This window comes from Mesoplodon mirus (assembly GCF_964341445.2).
Source record: "Mesoplodon mirus genome assembly, chromosome: 13".
NCBI classification, from domain to species: Eukaryota; Metazoa; Chordata; class Mammalia; order Artiodactyla; family Ziphiidae; genus Mesoplodon; species Mesoplodon mirus.
This window is the reverse complement of record NC_138989.1, coordinates 37450118-37466185: the sequence shown is the minus strand read 5'-3', so window position 1 is coordinate 37466185 and position 16068 is coordinate 37450118. Positions and strand designations below refer to the sequence as shown.

Sequence of the window (16068 nt, the reverse complement as noted above, 5' to 3'; positions counted from 1 at the left end):
CAGGTCAATTATATCAATACTTCAAAAAAAACAAACTCATAGAAAAAGAGATCAGATTTGTGGTTACCTGAGGCTGAATTGGATGAAGGTGGTCAAAATGTACAGACTTCCAGTTACAAGATAAATAAGTACTAGGGATGTGATGTAAAACATGATAAATATAACTAACACTGCGGCATGTTTTATATGAAAGTTATTAAGAGAGTAAATCCTAAGAGTTTTCATCACAAGAAAAAAAATTTTTTTCTTTAATTTCGTGTCTATATGAGATGATAGATTTCCACTAAACTTCTCGTGGTAATCATTACTTCTTGTGGTAGTGATGGATGTAAGACAAATCATTATGCTGTACTTTAAACCATACAGTGCTGTATGTCAATTATATCTCAATAAAACGAAGAAAAAAGAATATAACTCACATATCACACAGTTCCTTAATTTAAAGTATACCCCCCAAAACTATTTAAAGGATTTATTTTTAGCACCAAAAATGTCAGTGACATTTTTGTCACTATCATGGAATTGTCATATTGTCACAATTATAAAAATTAATAATGATTTAAATGAGGGGTCTCCAACCCCCGGGCCACAGCAGACTGGTGCCGGTCCGCGGCCTGCTGGGAACCGGGCAGCACAACAGGAGGTGAGTGACAGGCAAGTGAGCGAAGCCTCACCTGCCGCTCCCCATTGCTTGCATTACCGCCTGAACTATCCTCCCCACACCCCGGTCCGTGGAAGAATTGTCTTCCACGAAGCCGGTCCCTGGTGCCAAAACGGTTGGGGACTGCTGATCTAAATTAACTTTAATAAATAATTTAATTAAAGTATTAATGAAATTATTTCCCTTAGTGTCACATCACATAGGCAAATCTTAATTTTGGTGACTGGAATAGGGGTAACTATTCCTCTTATTTGCAAACTGTCACTTGTTGTTACTGTATATACAGCAGTTGGATTTTTGTTTTTAATTTACTTCAGTAGCTTTAGCCTTTCCCACCAAGATTCAAGGCAATCCATTTGCCAATTTTTTTTTCTAAAAATGTCTCATAAATTATAAATACTATATATAGGCTAAATCTTTCCTGTACTTCCATATAGGACACATAAATCAGTATCTAGATGATGTTTCTCACTAATAAAAGGAGTTTATCTGGTTCCAGAACCAGGCAGTTTTATTGCAATACTGAGTTTCCACAGTTCAGCCAAAAGTTTGAGGATAAAGACTTGCTGCAAAAAGCCTCAACATCATTAATCATTAGAGAAATGCAAATCAAAACTACAATGAGATATCATCTCACACCAGTCAGAATGGCCATCATCAAAAAATCTAGAAACAATAAATGCTGGAGAGGGTGTGGAGAAAAGGGAACACTCTTGTACTGCTGGTGGGAATGTGAATTGGTACAGCCACTCTGGAGAACAGTATGGAGGTTCCTTAAAAAACTACAAATAGAACTACCATACGACCCAGCAATCCCACTACTGGGTATATACCCTGAAAAAACCATAATTCAAAAAGAGTCATGTAACAAAATGCTCATTGCAGCTCTATTTACAATAGCCCAGAGATGGAAACAACCTAAGTGTCCATCATTGGATGAATGGATAAAGAAGATGTGGCACATATATACAATGGAATATTACTCAGCCATAAAGAGAAACAAAATTGAGCTATTTGTAATGAGGTGGATAGACCTAGACTCTGTCATACAGAGTGAAGTAAGTCAGAAAGAGAAAGACAAGTACCATATGCTAACACATATATATGGAATTTAAGGGAAAAAAATGTCATGAAGAACCTAGGGGTAAAACAGGAATAAAGACACAGACCTACTTGAGAATGGACTTGAGCATATGGGGAGGGGGAAGGGTAAGCTGTGACAAAGTGAGAGAGAGGCATGGACATATATACACTACCAAATGTAAAATAGATAGCTAGTGGGAAGCAGCCGCATAGCACAGGGAGATCAGCTCAGTGCTTGGTGACGCCTGGAGGGGTGGGATAGGGAGGGTGGGAGGGAGGGAGACGCAAGAGGGAAGGGATGTGGGAACAGATGTATATGTATGACTGATGCACTTTGTTATAAAGCAGAAACTAATAAAAAAAATGAACTATACTACATCCAGAAGAAAAAAAAAGCCTTAACTAGTTCTCAGCTGCTTTCTCACTTGGCATATAAATAAAAAAGTTAGAAATGGTCACTGGTACAATAGCTGTGAGTGCATATTCCTCCCGTAGAATATCAGAACAAGAGACTTGCAGTTTACAGACAAGGCTGGCAAGGTGTTTGGAAATATATCCAGAAACCTGAGGAAATTAGTGGAAAGAGAGTCTTGTTATTTCTGTAAATATGCTAGAGTACATTTTGATTTTACACCTGAGGAACCAATTAGATTAAGTATGTTTGTAAGGTTTGGGGTTAAGAAAATACTGTCAGTGGAGGGTTTTTCTTAGGACTTCTTAATTGATTCATAAGCAAAGTTACCAGATCCCAGTCAAAGCAGATTCTAAGTTTTACAAAACTCAAGATAACTGTGAAAGAGCTAGAATAGCTTTATCACCTCTGAATAATGCCTCAATGAAGCTATATCTGAGGAATCTATCTATCTATCTATCTATCTATCTATCTATCTATCTATCTATCTATATATTTTTTGGAAGGGTAACATGTTTATTAGCTTCTCTACGAGCCGGGCTGGAGACGTAGCTCCTCTCCCAGACAGTGGCTGCCCACCCTGTGCGAGGTGGTCCCCCTCCGAGCTCCCTGGAGCCACCCCGGTGATGGGGCAGACCCCAGGGGAGAGGAAGGCAGCGTTCCGCACCCCACGTGAGGGACGGGGACAGGGAGGAAAATAATCAGGAGAAGCAAACACTTTGCAAGGTTTTGTCTGTTAGTCTGACAGCAGGTAGGGGTAGAGAGGACTCCCGGGCAGGGCTACCGCCCTATGTTCCGTGTGGCCGCGTGAAGAGACCCACGCTGGCGCCGGTGGTCACGCGGAACCAGCCAGACGATCAGCCGGAACGCGCTGATTTCGAAGCTTTGTGTTCATTTCGCCCTTGGTCCCTTCTCGATCGGCTTCCCAACGTCTTTCCCCCGGAGCTTAAGGCCGATGGCTCTCTCGATTTGGCCCAGAACCTGGTTGTTAGAAATGGCCCGGCCCCTCTCACGGTCAGCGACGACCTGTGGCTTTTCGTTGATTTTCGTCGCCAGGTCCTTCTGCGTCAGCCCTTTGCTCTGCCGGCCCTGCGGGATCACCTTGCCCACCTCCAGGGTCACCCAGTCGTGGTGCAGCTCCTCAGTCCCCAGGTCCAGCTTGGCTGTGTTCTTGGTGATCCAATGCTGTTTGTTCTGGCCGGCAGCCCATTTCTTGGAAGCCTCCACATATTCTCCTCCTCTCTGAGCTGCTAGAGAGGAGGACTTGGACTTGGCCTGGGCGGCCATGGGGCCCTTTTTGGGCCAATCACTCTCAGCCACGGTGGGGCAGGCGGGGCAGGTGGTCCATCCGGTGGCTCCGAGGCAGCTGCTCGAGGTCCGGCGACGCGATGTCCCCTTGTCGCTCGGCTGCTTCCAGCGCCCGCAGCGGCCCCGCCCCCTAAATCTATATTTTTAAATTAACCCTAATTGTAGGGTGACCAACTGTCCCAGCTGACCTGAGACAGAAGATTTCTCAGGCTGAAGGGTTTCAGTGCTAAAACCAGGACAGTCCCAGGCAAACCAGGATGGTTGGTCACCCTACCCGATGGCTTGATGTATATCATTAGATAGAGTATCTGGATTCTTTCATGCCTCAAAAATCTACATGGCTTGCCTGACTCTGGACAGTCAGCAAGCTTTTATTCATTGCCTGCTGGGGGCCAGGATCTGGAGATGATGTTGTACAATTAGTAGACAAGCATCCCTAATTGAAATATTTTGTGTGTCTCACGCCCTGTGTCTTATGCTGATAGCCCCACATGGATACAACTATTTTCAGGTTCGTGTTGCTTTTGGAGCTATAAGACTGAACTCAGCAAAGCAAGATGACCAAAAGTAGCCTTTCCAGTGGATTCTGTCTTGGTTGTGCTATTGTCATCTAAGTTAGATATGACATCAAGAAACGTATAAAAACAGTTCCATGTGAAAGCAAATTAAAATGGGCCAAAGATAGATTGTAAACAGCTTGCCTGCCTTCCCGCCTACTTTCCTATAAATATTAAGTTAAATATAGTATATGCCCTAACATTGTAATTCACTTCCACGAGGATTTATTGGATGATTATCCTGGGTCAAGCCCTGTGCTAGGTGCTGGGACTACAAGAACGAATGAGAAATGGTCCTGCCCTCAGGAACCTTCCATCTAATGGGGAGAGAAACATGTGTCACTTGGTCTCTATTTGCCACTGTCTCCCCCAGATCCATTTTCTCCCTCTCTCTGCCTTGCTCTACGCCTCAAGGATTGATCTCTATGAGCTGCATCTCTGGGGCTGTCTTGCTCTGTGGCTTCTGGTTGAGTTCAGCCAATGGGAGGCATTGTTTTGGCTTGAAGCTCTGGCCATTGCTCTGTGATTGTAATTCTCTCCTCCAAGCCTCCAGCATTTGCAGGGCTCCCTTAGCCAATAATCAATTTCCTTACCTCTGCCCGCTTCTGTGAATAGTCCCTTCGTAAAGTTAGTTTCATGATTTCATCTGAGTGTGCCTTCTGTTTCCTGTACAAACCCTGACTGATTCAATAGGCAAATAAACTACTGAATTAAAGGAGGTAAGTGAAGTAATAGAGGTATATACACAAGTAGAATGGTGTGATACAGGAGGGCATGCTCAAGAATGCCCAGAGAGTGGGAATGAGTAAGTGCTTCTTGATCTGAACACTGAAGGATAAATAAGTGGGAGAAAGACCTGGAAGGGGCAATGTCTAGCATGGAGAGAAAACTAACCAGGATGTATTCATGCAACTGTTAGCAGGTTAGGGCAGCTGGAGCACTAAGTATAGGGAAGGCAGCAGAGGGAGATAGTGTGGAGAAATAGACTGGGTTCAGGACATGTAAAGATGTTAAGCAATTCTGTTCATTGCACACGCATACTGCCTGCCTCTCTCTCTCTCTCTGCCAAACACTGTTCTAGGCACTGGAGATTCATTAGACCATAAAACAACAATCCCTGCTCTTAGGGGTTCTAAAACAGGGCAGCAGTAGAGATGTAAAAGAGGGGACAAATATTGTAAAGGAAATCAAAAAGGAGGACAATGCCCAGGACAGTGCAGACAAATCTGAGATATTTTTATTAATTTTTAATTTTGAAATAAGTATAGATTCCCAGGAGGTTACAAGGAAATGTATAGAGAAACCCCATGTACACTTCACCCAGCCTCCTGCAATGTTCACATCTTATACAATTATAGTAAAATATCAAAACAAAGAAATTGTCATTAATATAATCACAGTGTTTTCAGATCTCATCAGTTATATACACACTCGTGTGTATGTGTAGTATCGCCACCATAATCAACATGCTCAAGCCATCATATTACCTCTTGATAGCCACATCTATCTGCCATCCCTAACCCCTGAAAACTACTAATCTGTTCTTCATCTCTATAATTATGGTATTCATGAATGTTACATAAATGGAATCAGGTATCATGGATCCTTTGGGGATTGGCTTTTTTCACTCAGCATAATTTGCTTGTGGCTCATCTAAGTTGTGTGTATAAATATTTCACTCCTTTTTTTTTGCTGAGGAGTATTCCATGGATGTACCAGTGTTTGTTCAACCCACTGAACCCACCAAAGCACATGTGGGTAGTTTCCAGTGTGGGGTTATGATGAACAAAACTGCTGTGCAGAATTGTATACAGCCTAGATACTTTTTGAGTGAATGAATGAGACAAAATGAATAGAATGCAGTGACCAGCTGTAGGGGATGAAGCCTGACATTGTTAGTAAAAAATGAGCCCCAAAGCACGTGCAGCCACCAAGTACTACAAAAAGGGTTTATTTTGTTTCATATATGTATGTGTCTTATATATATGTATACATATACTTTATTAATAATCGGATGGTATCTTTTAAAATAAAACAATTTAAGATAAGCAAACTGTGAATTTAAAACTCTAAAGTAAAACTTGACAACATATTTATGTTTCCAAGAGATAACAGCTCTCAGTACAATCATTTTAAATATTTAACTAAATTTTGAATGATCTTTGTTGTGATCTGGCATTTTAAAAATTCTGCTGTTTTACAAATTCTGTTTTGTTAGTTGCTTGAGCTCCTATTCTGCAATGTGCTATTATTATTATGCATGATTGTATCCATGCTCCTGAAAGAGTTTTAAAATTAATTCTAATTTGAAGAAAGAACATTCTACCCATAGAAAGTTCAAAAATAAAAATGCTGAAGGACACATTTCAGGAAAACACACATGATATTTTACATCACCTATTTTAGAATAATTCCAGAATAGTTTCTTTTACTTTTGTTTTTTTTTTATTCTACTTTTTAATGAATTTACACGTAACCCAAAATGTTCCCTATTTTTTTTGCCTTCCAGAATCACAATTTCCTTCAATACTCAAATAAGGATAATTCATCCTGGCAAGTCTGTTGCCTCCTTTTGGATAAAAATCTGGCAATAACCCAAAGAACATTTGTAAGGGCTCCTGATCTATCTACAAGATACATGTATAATTTCTTTGCCCATTTTAATATTTTAGGTGTGTTGAATTCTTCTAAAAATTTGCAGTCAGTACCCAAGAAGAATTCTTTTTTTTTCCATATAGAAAAGGTCCAGTTTGGACTTCCCTGGTGGCACAATGGTTAAGAATCCGCCTGCCAATGCAGGGGACATGGGTTTGGTCCCTGATCCGGGAAGATCCCACATGCCATGGAGCAACTAAGCCCGTGAGCCACAACTACTGAGCCTGCCCTGTAGAGCCTACGAGCCACAGCTACTGAGCTCATGCACCACAACTACTGAAGCCCACTCGCCCTAGAGCCCCTGCTCCACAACAAAGAGTAGCCCCTGCTTGCCGCAACTAGAGAAAGCCCACGCACAGCAACGAAGACCAAACGCAGCCAAAAAAAAAAAAAAAGTAAATGACCTTAAACAAAAAAGTCCAGTTTGCTCAGATAAACTCAACAAGCCAGGTGATATATTCTATTATTTATATGCTCCTGTTCGTATTTTATTATTTAATCTGGACTTGCAACTACTTAGGCAGTTATGTATCAGAAGGTGAGGCTGAAATGTACTATCCAACTGATAGAATGATTTATTCCTCCACAGGTCATTGGTATAGGCTACAGTTGTTATCAAATACATATGGTATTTTACCTATCCTGTTGCCATGGAGATCAAGAACCAAATTAAAACACACTTGCCAGGGTCATAATAATGTAACCAGAATTTAAAGAAAAACTTGATTTGCAGTTATATGTAATTTTGCTTGTTTGCTCTGACTGTCTGTTGACTTCTACGTGCTTTAGCTTATCAATAATAATAAAGCTTCTCGAGCCATTAACTCACATGGGTCTTGACATTCCATGAGCCCAGATACAACATATCGTCTGGCAGTCTGCTTGGGCTGGCCGCTGGATTGAAGAAGAGAGAGAAGTCTGGGATAATTCCCAAATGTCTGGATCTGGTGACAGGGATCCCATGGTAAGGCAAGCTTGAGGAGAAAAAGCTGTATTAGGAACTGTTGAGTCTGAAATCCCTGTGGGCCATGCAGTCCGAGAGGCAGCCAGTAAAAGGCTGGCTATGAGTGTCTGAGGTTCCAGGTCACATCAGCCAAAGAGGGTGGCTTGGCACTTTCCCCAAGAAGAGAATCCTGGGGAATATAAACATCTAAGGCTGAGACAGAGGAATAGGGTCAGGAAAAAGACCGAGCAGGTGTCTAACGTCTGATAAAGTGCCTGGCAGACAGCCGGCACTCTGCAAATACTGTGAAAGAATACAGAACGCAGCCATGGGGATCTACAGCAGGATGGATGGGCAAACAGCCTCAGCTCACTCTTACCTGCAACTAGTCAGAAATGTGCCTGGGGCTTCCCTGGTGGCACAGTGGTTGAGAGTCTGCCTGCCGGTGCAGGGGACACGGGTTCGAGCCCTGGTCTGGGAAGATCCCACATGCCACGGAGCAACTGGGCCCGTGAGCCACAACTACTGAGCCTGCGCGTCTGGAGCCTGTGCTCCGCAAAAAGAGAGGCCGCAACAGTGAGAGGTCTGCGCGCCGCGATGAAGAGTGGCACGCGCTTGCCGCAACTAGAGAAAGCCCTCGCATAGAAATGAAGACCCAACACAGCAAATCAGTCAATCAATCAATCAATAGAAATGCTGTAGAATTATTTAAAAAAAAAAAAAAAAAGGAAAGAAATGTGCCTGGACCCAGAGGTTAATGTAACCTGTCGACCACGCTTCTCAGATCACTTCTGGTCAGTGCTGCATCCACGTCACGTGCCCTTGGTCTCCCTTACATGTGCGTCTTCTCCATTTCTCTGGGGTCCTGGCTTGGTTCACCCCAGGGATCTCTTCCCGCCTGCCTGTGTCATCACACCTTTGCAGGGGGAGCAGTATACATTGCCTCTCACAGCATAATTGCGGTTTGTTATTATCCTAAAAGACCCTCTTCCTGTGGAGGGGTTGGGATGGATGAGATAAAGGAGATTTTGAAGATGGAGAACCCAGTGAGACTAGGTGGAATTAAAAGAATGAAGGGGAAGGTGAACCCCATCCTGCTACGAATAAAAGGAACAGTCTGAGAAGTAAGAGGAGAACCCAGAGAGAATGGTTCAGTAATACGAAAGACCAGCTGCTTTAAAAAATAGTTGTGGGGGCTTCCCTGGTGGCACAGTGGTTGAGAGTCTGCCTGCCAATTCAGGGGACACGGGTTCGTGCCCCGGTCCTGGAAGATCCCGCATGCCATGGAGCGGCTGGGCCCGTGAGCCATGGCCGCTGAGCCTGCACATCTGGAGCCTATGCTCTGCAGTGGGAGAGGCCACAACAGTGAGAGGCCCACGTACCACAAGGGAAGAAAAAAAAAAAAAAAAGTTGCGGGACTTCCCTGGTGGTGCAGTGGTTAAGAATCCGCCTGCCAATGCAGGGGACATGGGCTTGAGCCCTGGTCTGGGAGGATCCCACATGCCACGGAGCAACTAGGCCCGTGCGCCACAACTACTGAGCCTGCGCTCTGGAGCCCGCGAGCCACCACTATTGAAGCCCGTGCACCTAGAGCCCATGCTCTGCAACAAGAGAAGCCACCACAATGAGAAGCCCGCACACAGCAATGAAGATCCAATGTAGCCAAAAATAAATAAATAAATTTATATTTAAAAAAAAAGTAGTTGCTAGTCAACTGTGCTAAATGCCACGTGGAGGACAAGAAAGAGGACAAAAAGTAAGCCGTGGATTTGGTGATCAGTAGCTCCGTGATGCGGTTAACAACAAAACTTCCCACTGGCAGAGAGAATGAAATCCAGGCTGCAAGTCAGGAGTTGTGGGAAGTAAGGGAGGGCTACACGCCCCAAGCTTTCTCATCCGGGGCAGGGCATTGCTGGACACCCTTAGCGCATCACAACCCCAGCATCCCCCGTGGTTCTTCTCCTTCCCTCAGCTCACAATCCAGTCCTGCTTCCAAAATATGTCCCAAGTCTGAACACTTCTCACTCTGCCCAAGGAGCCACCCTTGTGTGGCCATCTGTCGGGGTGATAGAAACTGCCTCCCCCCTGGTTTCCCTCCCACCTCACTGTCCCATAATCGGTCCTTCACAGCGGCCACAGTGGTCTGTCAAAACCAGTCAGTCAGACCATATCATTGCCCTTTGTAAATCCTCCACAGTGATCCCATTATTAAAAATAATTGTTCATGTCTGACCCTGCCACACTACATGATCCGCACTTTCTGCCTCTTAGCATCCTACTTCCCCTTCCTCTCGCTGCCCTCTGCCACGTGCACCTATTTTCAGTTCCTCAAACGTTCAGGGTTTGTTCCTGCCCTTGCACTTGCTATTCCATCTTTCAGGCAGGGCTTGCTTCTTGTGCATGGGTCCTGCACCCCCTGATCCCTACGGCCCCGTATTGGTTTAATGCTCTGCTGTTAGCATCTTGAAATTCTTCATTTTTGAACTGAGGGGCCTCACCTTTCCATTTTGCACTGGGCCCTGCTCTCAGGGATAGTGTTAGATAGACGTCCCCTCCTCAGAGAGGCCTCCCCTGGCCACCCAGCCTAAAGCTGCCCCCACTTTCCAAAACACAGGCAATCCCCTTATCCTGTTTTATTTTCTTTGTAACAGCTTTCACGCTCTGACACATTCTTGCTTAGGTACTTATTTGCATGGTGTCCACTTCCCTCCCCTTGGAATGTAACAGGAGCTCCTACAGGGCAGGGACCATCTATTCTGTCTCACCCCAGCGTCCGTAGGACCTCAGTGTGTGGAACACAAGGCTGCCCAACATACATTTGTTGATAAATGAGCTGTTCCAAGACTGAACTCCCTGGACGCAAGAGAAGAACCATGCTAGGTGTCATGGAAATTCTAGAATGCATTTGGTATTTATATACATCCTGATCAATAATTAAATTTTTGTGGTGCTGGTCTGTTCTGATAAATTCTGATTTCATGATGAGGTTAAATGGGATATAAATTCTTCATATTATATTCAAGGTTGATCTTTTTCATGAAAGGTTTTGAAGTCTGGATTCAATGCCTACTTTTGCTGCCTATGTTATATGAGCCTAAAACAATCATTTTAGTTTAGTCTGAATTTTTTAAAAGTGGTTGTTGGTCTGCCTTCCAATTACATTGTACTCTGTGGCTCAATAAATCATTTTCGTTTGTATTAACTAATTTGACCTGTTCAGTAACTCTATACAAGAGATAAGGTGGCTGTGTTATTTTACAGATTGACTCAAACTGTGTTGAAGCTTGATGAGAATACATGAATAATAATCACAGATATTTAGAGCTGGGAGTAAGAGTTGAGATTATTTCTTCCAATAATTTCTCATTTTTAGCTGAGGACACAGAGAAATCCAGAGCCCACCACGAGGCAAGGATTTTGACAGAACCTGATTCTTAAATCAGTGAACTTTATACTTCACCATTGGTCCTCTCTGTTAGAGGTGGCCAACATTTGCCCAAAAAGAGTATTCACAGACTACTTCAAAATTTTGCTTTTTGATGTGAATTATATCTTTAATTTTATTAAATGAATGGCTGAATAGATGAAGATAAAGAAAGAAAGAAGAAGGGAAGAAAAGGAGGGAGGGAGGGAGGATGGAAGGAACCAGAGCTAGGGAAATTATTACTATTGTTACTGAACCAGGTTCATTTTGCCTGACACTCAGCAAGCCAAAACACTGAGTTGCCAAGTTTTGCAGCAAAGAGAAGGTTTATTCACAAGGCAGTCAAGTGAGGAGACAGGAGAACAAGTCTCATACCATCCTCCCCCTTTGGGGTGCAAAGGCCTTGGGGTATTTGGGAGATAAAGAATAAAGAAGCAGGATGGTCTGAGGAGTAAGGAACGTGGGGAGCATGAGGAAAGTGCTTGGGCAAAGGTGTGGTAATCATCATCGTTCTATGAAGGCCTCTGCACATTCAAAGCTGGAGGTGCGGGGCTCCCCTGGTGGCGCAGTGGTTGGGAGTCCACCTGCCGATGCAGGGGACATGGGTTCGTGCCCCGGTCTGGGAAGATCCCACATGCCGCGGAGCGGCTGGGCCCGTGAGCCATGGCCGCTGAGCCTGCGCGTCCGGAGCCTGTGCTCCGCAACAGGAGAGGCCACAACAGTGAGAAGCCCATGTACCACAAAAAAAAAAAAACAAAACTGGAGGTAATTAACATGGTCTGAGGGTGGAGTTTTTGGCCCTCTGGCATCAAAACATCACTGACTGGACACTCACGCATGCCCAGTTGCAGGGTTGGTGGTCCTAACCAGTGTTAACCACTTCAGCTTGGTCCTATCCATCTCATCTCCAACTAGACACAGCTGACTCCAAGTCCCTGGAAAATAACTTGGACAAACATCTTATTGCTTCGGCTGCCTGCTGCTTGGAGGATGTGCAAGTCTTAAAATGACCTTGATTAGCGAAGGCAGGTAAAATGGATTTGACTAATAATTACCCACTCTTTAATTATAATCTACATAAGTCATTTATTTGGATCTTTATGCTCTTTTCTTTTACTTACTTCTCTTATGCATTCCCTCCTTGATTTTTTTTTTTTTTTTTTTTTTGGTGGGAAGGGGAGGGACTTCTGCTGGAGTAACACTCCCTCCCAAGTGGGAGTGGGTTATCTGACACACGGGAGAATCCAAGTTGTGGCGAAAGCATTAAGGCTTCGCTCTCTTTCCTCCCCTTTCCGACCTCACTGGTGCAAGACAGCAAATCCCAGCTTATACACAGGACACATGCAGGGCTGCCGGGTTAGACAGCTCCAGGGACCACGGACATTGTATCCTGGAGTTGGGCTCCACAGAGGAAACAGCACAAGTGGCACAGGCTTTCTGGCCTGCTCTGTGCCAAGTAGTTACCCGAAGGGAAGCCCAGAGGTTGTCTGGCTATGTCAGTGGCAGGGTGGGCCGATCTAATCAGGGGTGACATAGTAGCAAGTCCATTATGGGCACACATCTAAGATGCTCTGTCCAAGCCTGAACTTATCAACAATAAACCTGACATTTTGAAGTCCATCTGTCTGACTTCTCTATTTCTCAGTTAATACCCTGTGCCTCTTTTTGTTGTCCTTCTTAATTAAGATGACCTTGCTTCTAGCTGTCCTTAGTTACTGACTAGCTATAATATTTTACAACCCACTTAAATCTTGAACGTAACGATGTCATAATTATGAAAGTAACCAGATTCACATGAAGTGTTGCCTAATCTTAAGAACAAAATGGCATCTGTGAAAACAGCTGAAACAATTAGAGGAAGAAAGTTTTTGAAAGCTTCAGGACTTTTTTTTTTTTTTTTTGCAGTATGCTGGCCTCTCACTGTTGTGGCCTCTCCCGTTGCGGAGCACAGGCTCCAGACACGCAGTCTCAGCGGCCATGGCTCACTGGCCCAGTCACTCCGCGGCACGTGGGATCTTCCCGGACCAGGGCACGAACCCGTGTCCCCTGCGTCGGCAGGCGGACTCTCAACCACTGTGCCACCAGGGAAGCCCTGCTTCAGGATATTTTAAAAGTGATTAGTACTAGTTAGCAATAAAGTTGTCTTCTCGGAAATTACACTTCAAGGGGGAACATGGAATACAGAAAAAATCTACCACTAGAGAATGAACCACCAGTCTCTCCTAAACATTGGTTCCACTTTCAACAAATGTGGGTTGTTGAAAAAGCGCATGTAGATGCCAGCCAGGACTTCAAATGGGTCCAAACTTGGACAACAGCAAACTAACAAGAAAGGTTCTCAGGGTCAGAGTTTGAACTGATGCTGCACAATTTCCTATGATTGACTTTCCCAGATCTGTGCTCTCCTCTTCCTGAAAAAAATACCCAAAGTACTGCTTCTTCCTTTGACCAACCAATCACCTCTCAGGATAGGACACATCTGTTTGTAGGTGTGGATTGTAGTTGCTCAAAAATGATGTGAGGCTTCTTAAAATAATAATAGGTCATTTTGCTTTGAGCTGATCTGTTTTCCAACAGAGCTAAGAGGTTTTCCACTAAAACAGAGAATCAGGGCTTCCCTGGTGGCACAGTGGTTGAGAGTCCGCCTGCCGATGCAGGGGACACGGGTTTGTGCCCCGGTCCGGGAAGATCCCACATGCCGCGGAGCAGCTGGGCCCGTGAGCCATGGCCGCTGAGCCTGCGCGTCCGGAGCCTGTGCTCCGCAACGGGAGAGGCCACAACAGTGAGAGGCCTGCGTACCGGAAAAAAAAAAAAAACAGACAAAAAAACAACAACAGAGAATCAGCAAGTAGTCAAAACAGCTGAAATGGGGTGTAGGCAGGACTTCACGTGTGTCCTGTAATTGCCCATCCCTATGTCCAAGCAGAGCAGAGATAAACGCCAGACTGCAGGTTGCTTAGACACAAGGATCAACTTCTAAGGGCCCTGAAAGGCAGGTGAACCAGTTCAAAACAGTGTGACCTGCTTAGAAAATACTGAGCATCTAATAAGTATTGATTGGCTAATTCCTCAAAACTTGCAAAGGGGGCCCAAGACAATCTTGAGATTTCAGTACCCAGAGAGACCCAGACAACACCTGGCTATGGTGACTCTCTAAATTGCTTTTAAATGAATCATTCGCTGAATTTTCAGTTCAGCTAATCAATTATCAAATTGTAGTAAAATAGTCACTTATATGCTCAATGTTATCACTTTAGTTAAAATGTGTTTGCATATATTTTTTAAAATGCCAAACCACTATGTAAATAATCTTCAAAATATTTTAAAATTAATTTTTATTGGAGTATAGTTGATTTACAATGTTGTGTTAGTTTTTGCTGTACAGCAAAGTGAATCAGTTATACATATATGTATATCTACTCTTTTTTAGATTCTATTTCCATATAGGTCATTATAGAGTATTGAGTAGAGTTCCCTGTGCTATATAGTAGGTCCTTATTAGTTATCTCAAAATGTTTTAACTAAGCATTTACTTTATTTCATATTGTTGCTTATACTTTCAATGAAAGAAATTTGTTTGGCCTATAGAAGAATATACATAGAATAAATTTCAATTTTATTCATTTTATTATATCATTATTATTATTTTTTTTGGCTGCGTCCAGTCTTAGTTGCAGCATGTGGGATCTTTCATTGCAGCAGGCAGGCTCTCTTGTTGTGGAACGCAAGCTCCAGAGCATGTGGGCTCAGTAGGTGTGGCGGACAGGCTTAGTTGCCCAACAAAGGATTGAACCTGCATCCTCTGCATTGGAAGGCAGATTCTTGACCACTGGACCACCAGAGAAGTCCCATAAATTTCAAATTAAAAAAAATATATATATATATATATATATTTTAAGGCTTTAATGAGTCCTATAAAAACATATTTGTGGGGACTTCCCTGACAGTCCAGTGGTTAAGACTTCGCCTTCCAGGGGGTGTGGGTTCAATCCCTGATCAGGGAGCTAAGATCCCACATGCCTCGCGAGACATGCCTCGAGGCCAAAAAGCCAAAACATAAAACAGAAGTAATATTGTAAAGAATTCAATAAAGACTTTAAAAATGATCCACATCAAAAAAATCTTAAAAAAAAAAATTTGTGTGTGCTCACTTCGGCAGCACATATAAATACTAAAATTGGAACGATACAGAGAAGATTAGCTTGGTCCCTGCACAAGGATGACATGCAAATTCATGAAGCATTCCATATTAAAAAAAAAAAATTTGTGTAAGATAAAGTAACTCAAGGTCATTGTTCCTGATCGTGTAGACAGCCCGCCCTCTAGTGTTTCTTTCTAAACCCTACCACATTTTAAACCATACTCAATCTCAAAATGCTAGGTTAATAGGATTAAGAACTAACTGTGTCATCAAATTAATAGAACAAGGCAAAATCCCTGACACAGACAAAAATTAAATCAGAGAAAAGTGAAGGTTCTTCCAGAAGCTGGTGACAGCCTCACTGGGGAGAGCCTGCAAAGTTGGTGGTAAATATAGTAAAACTTCATTTGGTAAATAGGGTCTTAATAGAAAGAGAATTAGTTCAAATGATAACCGTAGATATAAAATGTGATAGCTTTGTAACTACTAGTATTTTTAAAAGATATTCCAAATGTTGATTAAATAATGGAGTGGTTTTTTTTAAATAACAAATATACATAAAGCAGATAAATATCCCCTTTGGAAAGAATTAAGATAATCTAAGTTATTTTATAGATATAACTTTATGAAAGCATACATTTTTATTTGGAATGTTTGCAACTAATATTTATCAAATTAAATTTAAAAGGAAATTTATTATCTGAGAAGAAACAAATTTAACTGTGCATGATTCACACATCCTGATGGACTTTATAAGATGTATGAGAAAAATCTGAGGGGTTTTGGCTTTCATAAAAAAGTAAGTAGTAAGCCATTTAGGTTAAAACTTACTTGTGGGCTCTGAATTTTGAAAAAAAACAGTCCCTTTGACATATCTAATTCTG

The 16068-nt window shown here is 42.9% G+C and overlaps 1 protein-coding gene across 1 annotated transcript; it reads right to left on the bottom strand.

Moving 5' to 3' along the window:
* Positions 1–3047: 3047 nt before the first annotated feature.
* LOC309814601 (endothelial differentiation-related factor 1-like) lies at positions 3048–10125 on the bottom strand (the record flags this gene model as incomplete). The annotated part of the gene is made up of 2 exons (XM_082640600.1): positions 3048–3600; positions 10118–10125. 2 exons carry the CDS (start codon positions 10123–10125, stop codon positions 3048–3050), a joined length of 561 nt encoding a protein of 186 aa, XP_082496726.1.
* Between the last annotated feature and the right edge of the window lie 5943 nt (positions 10126–16068).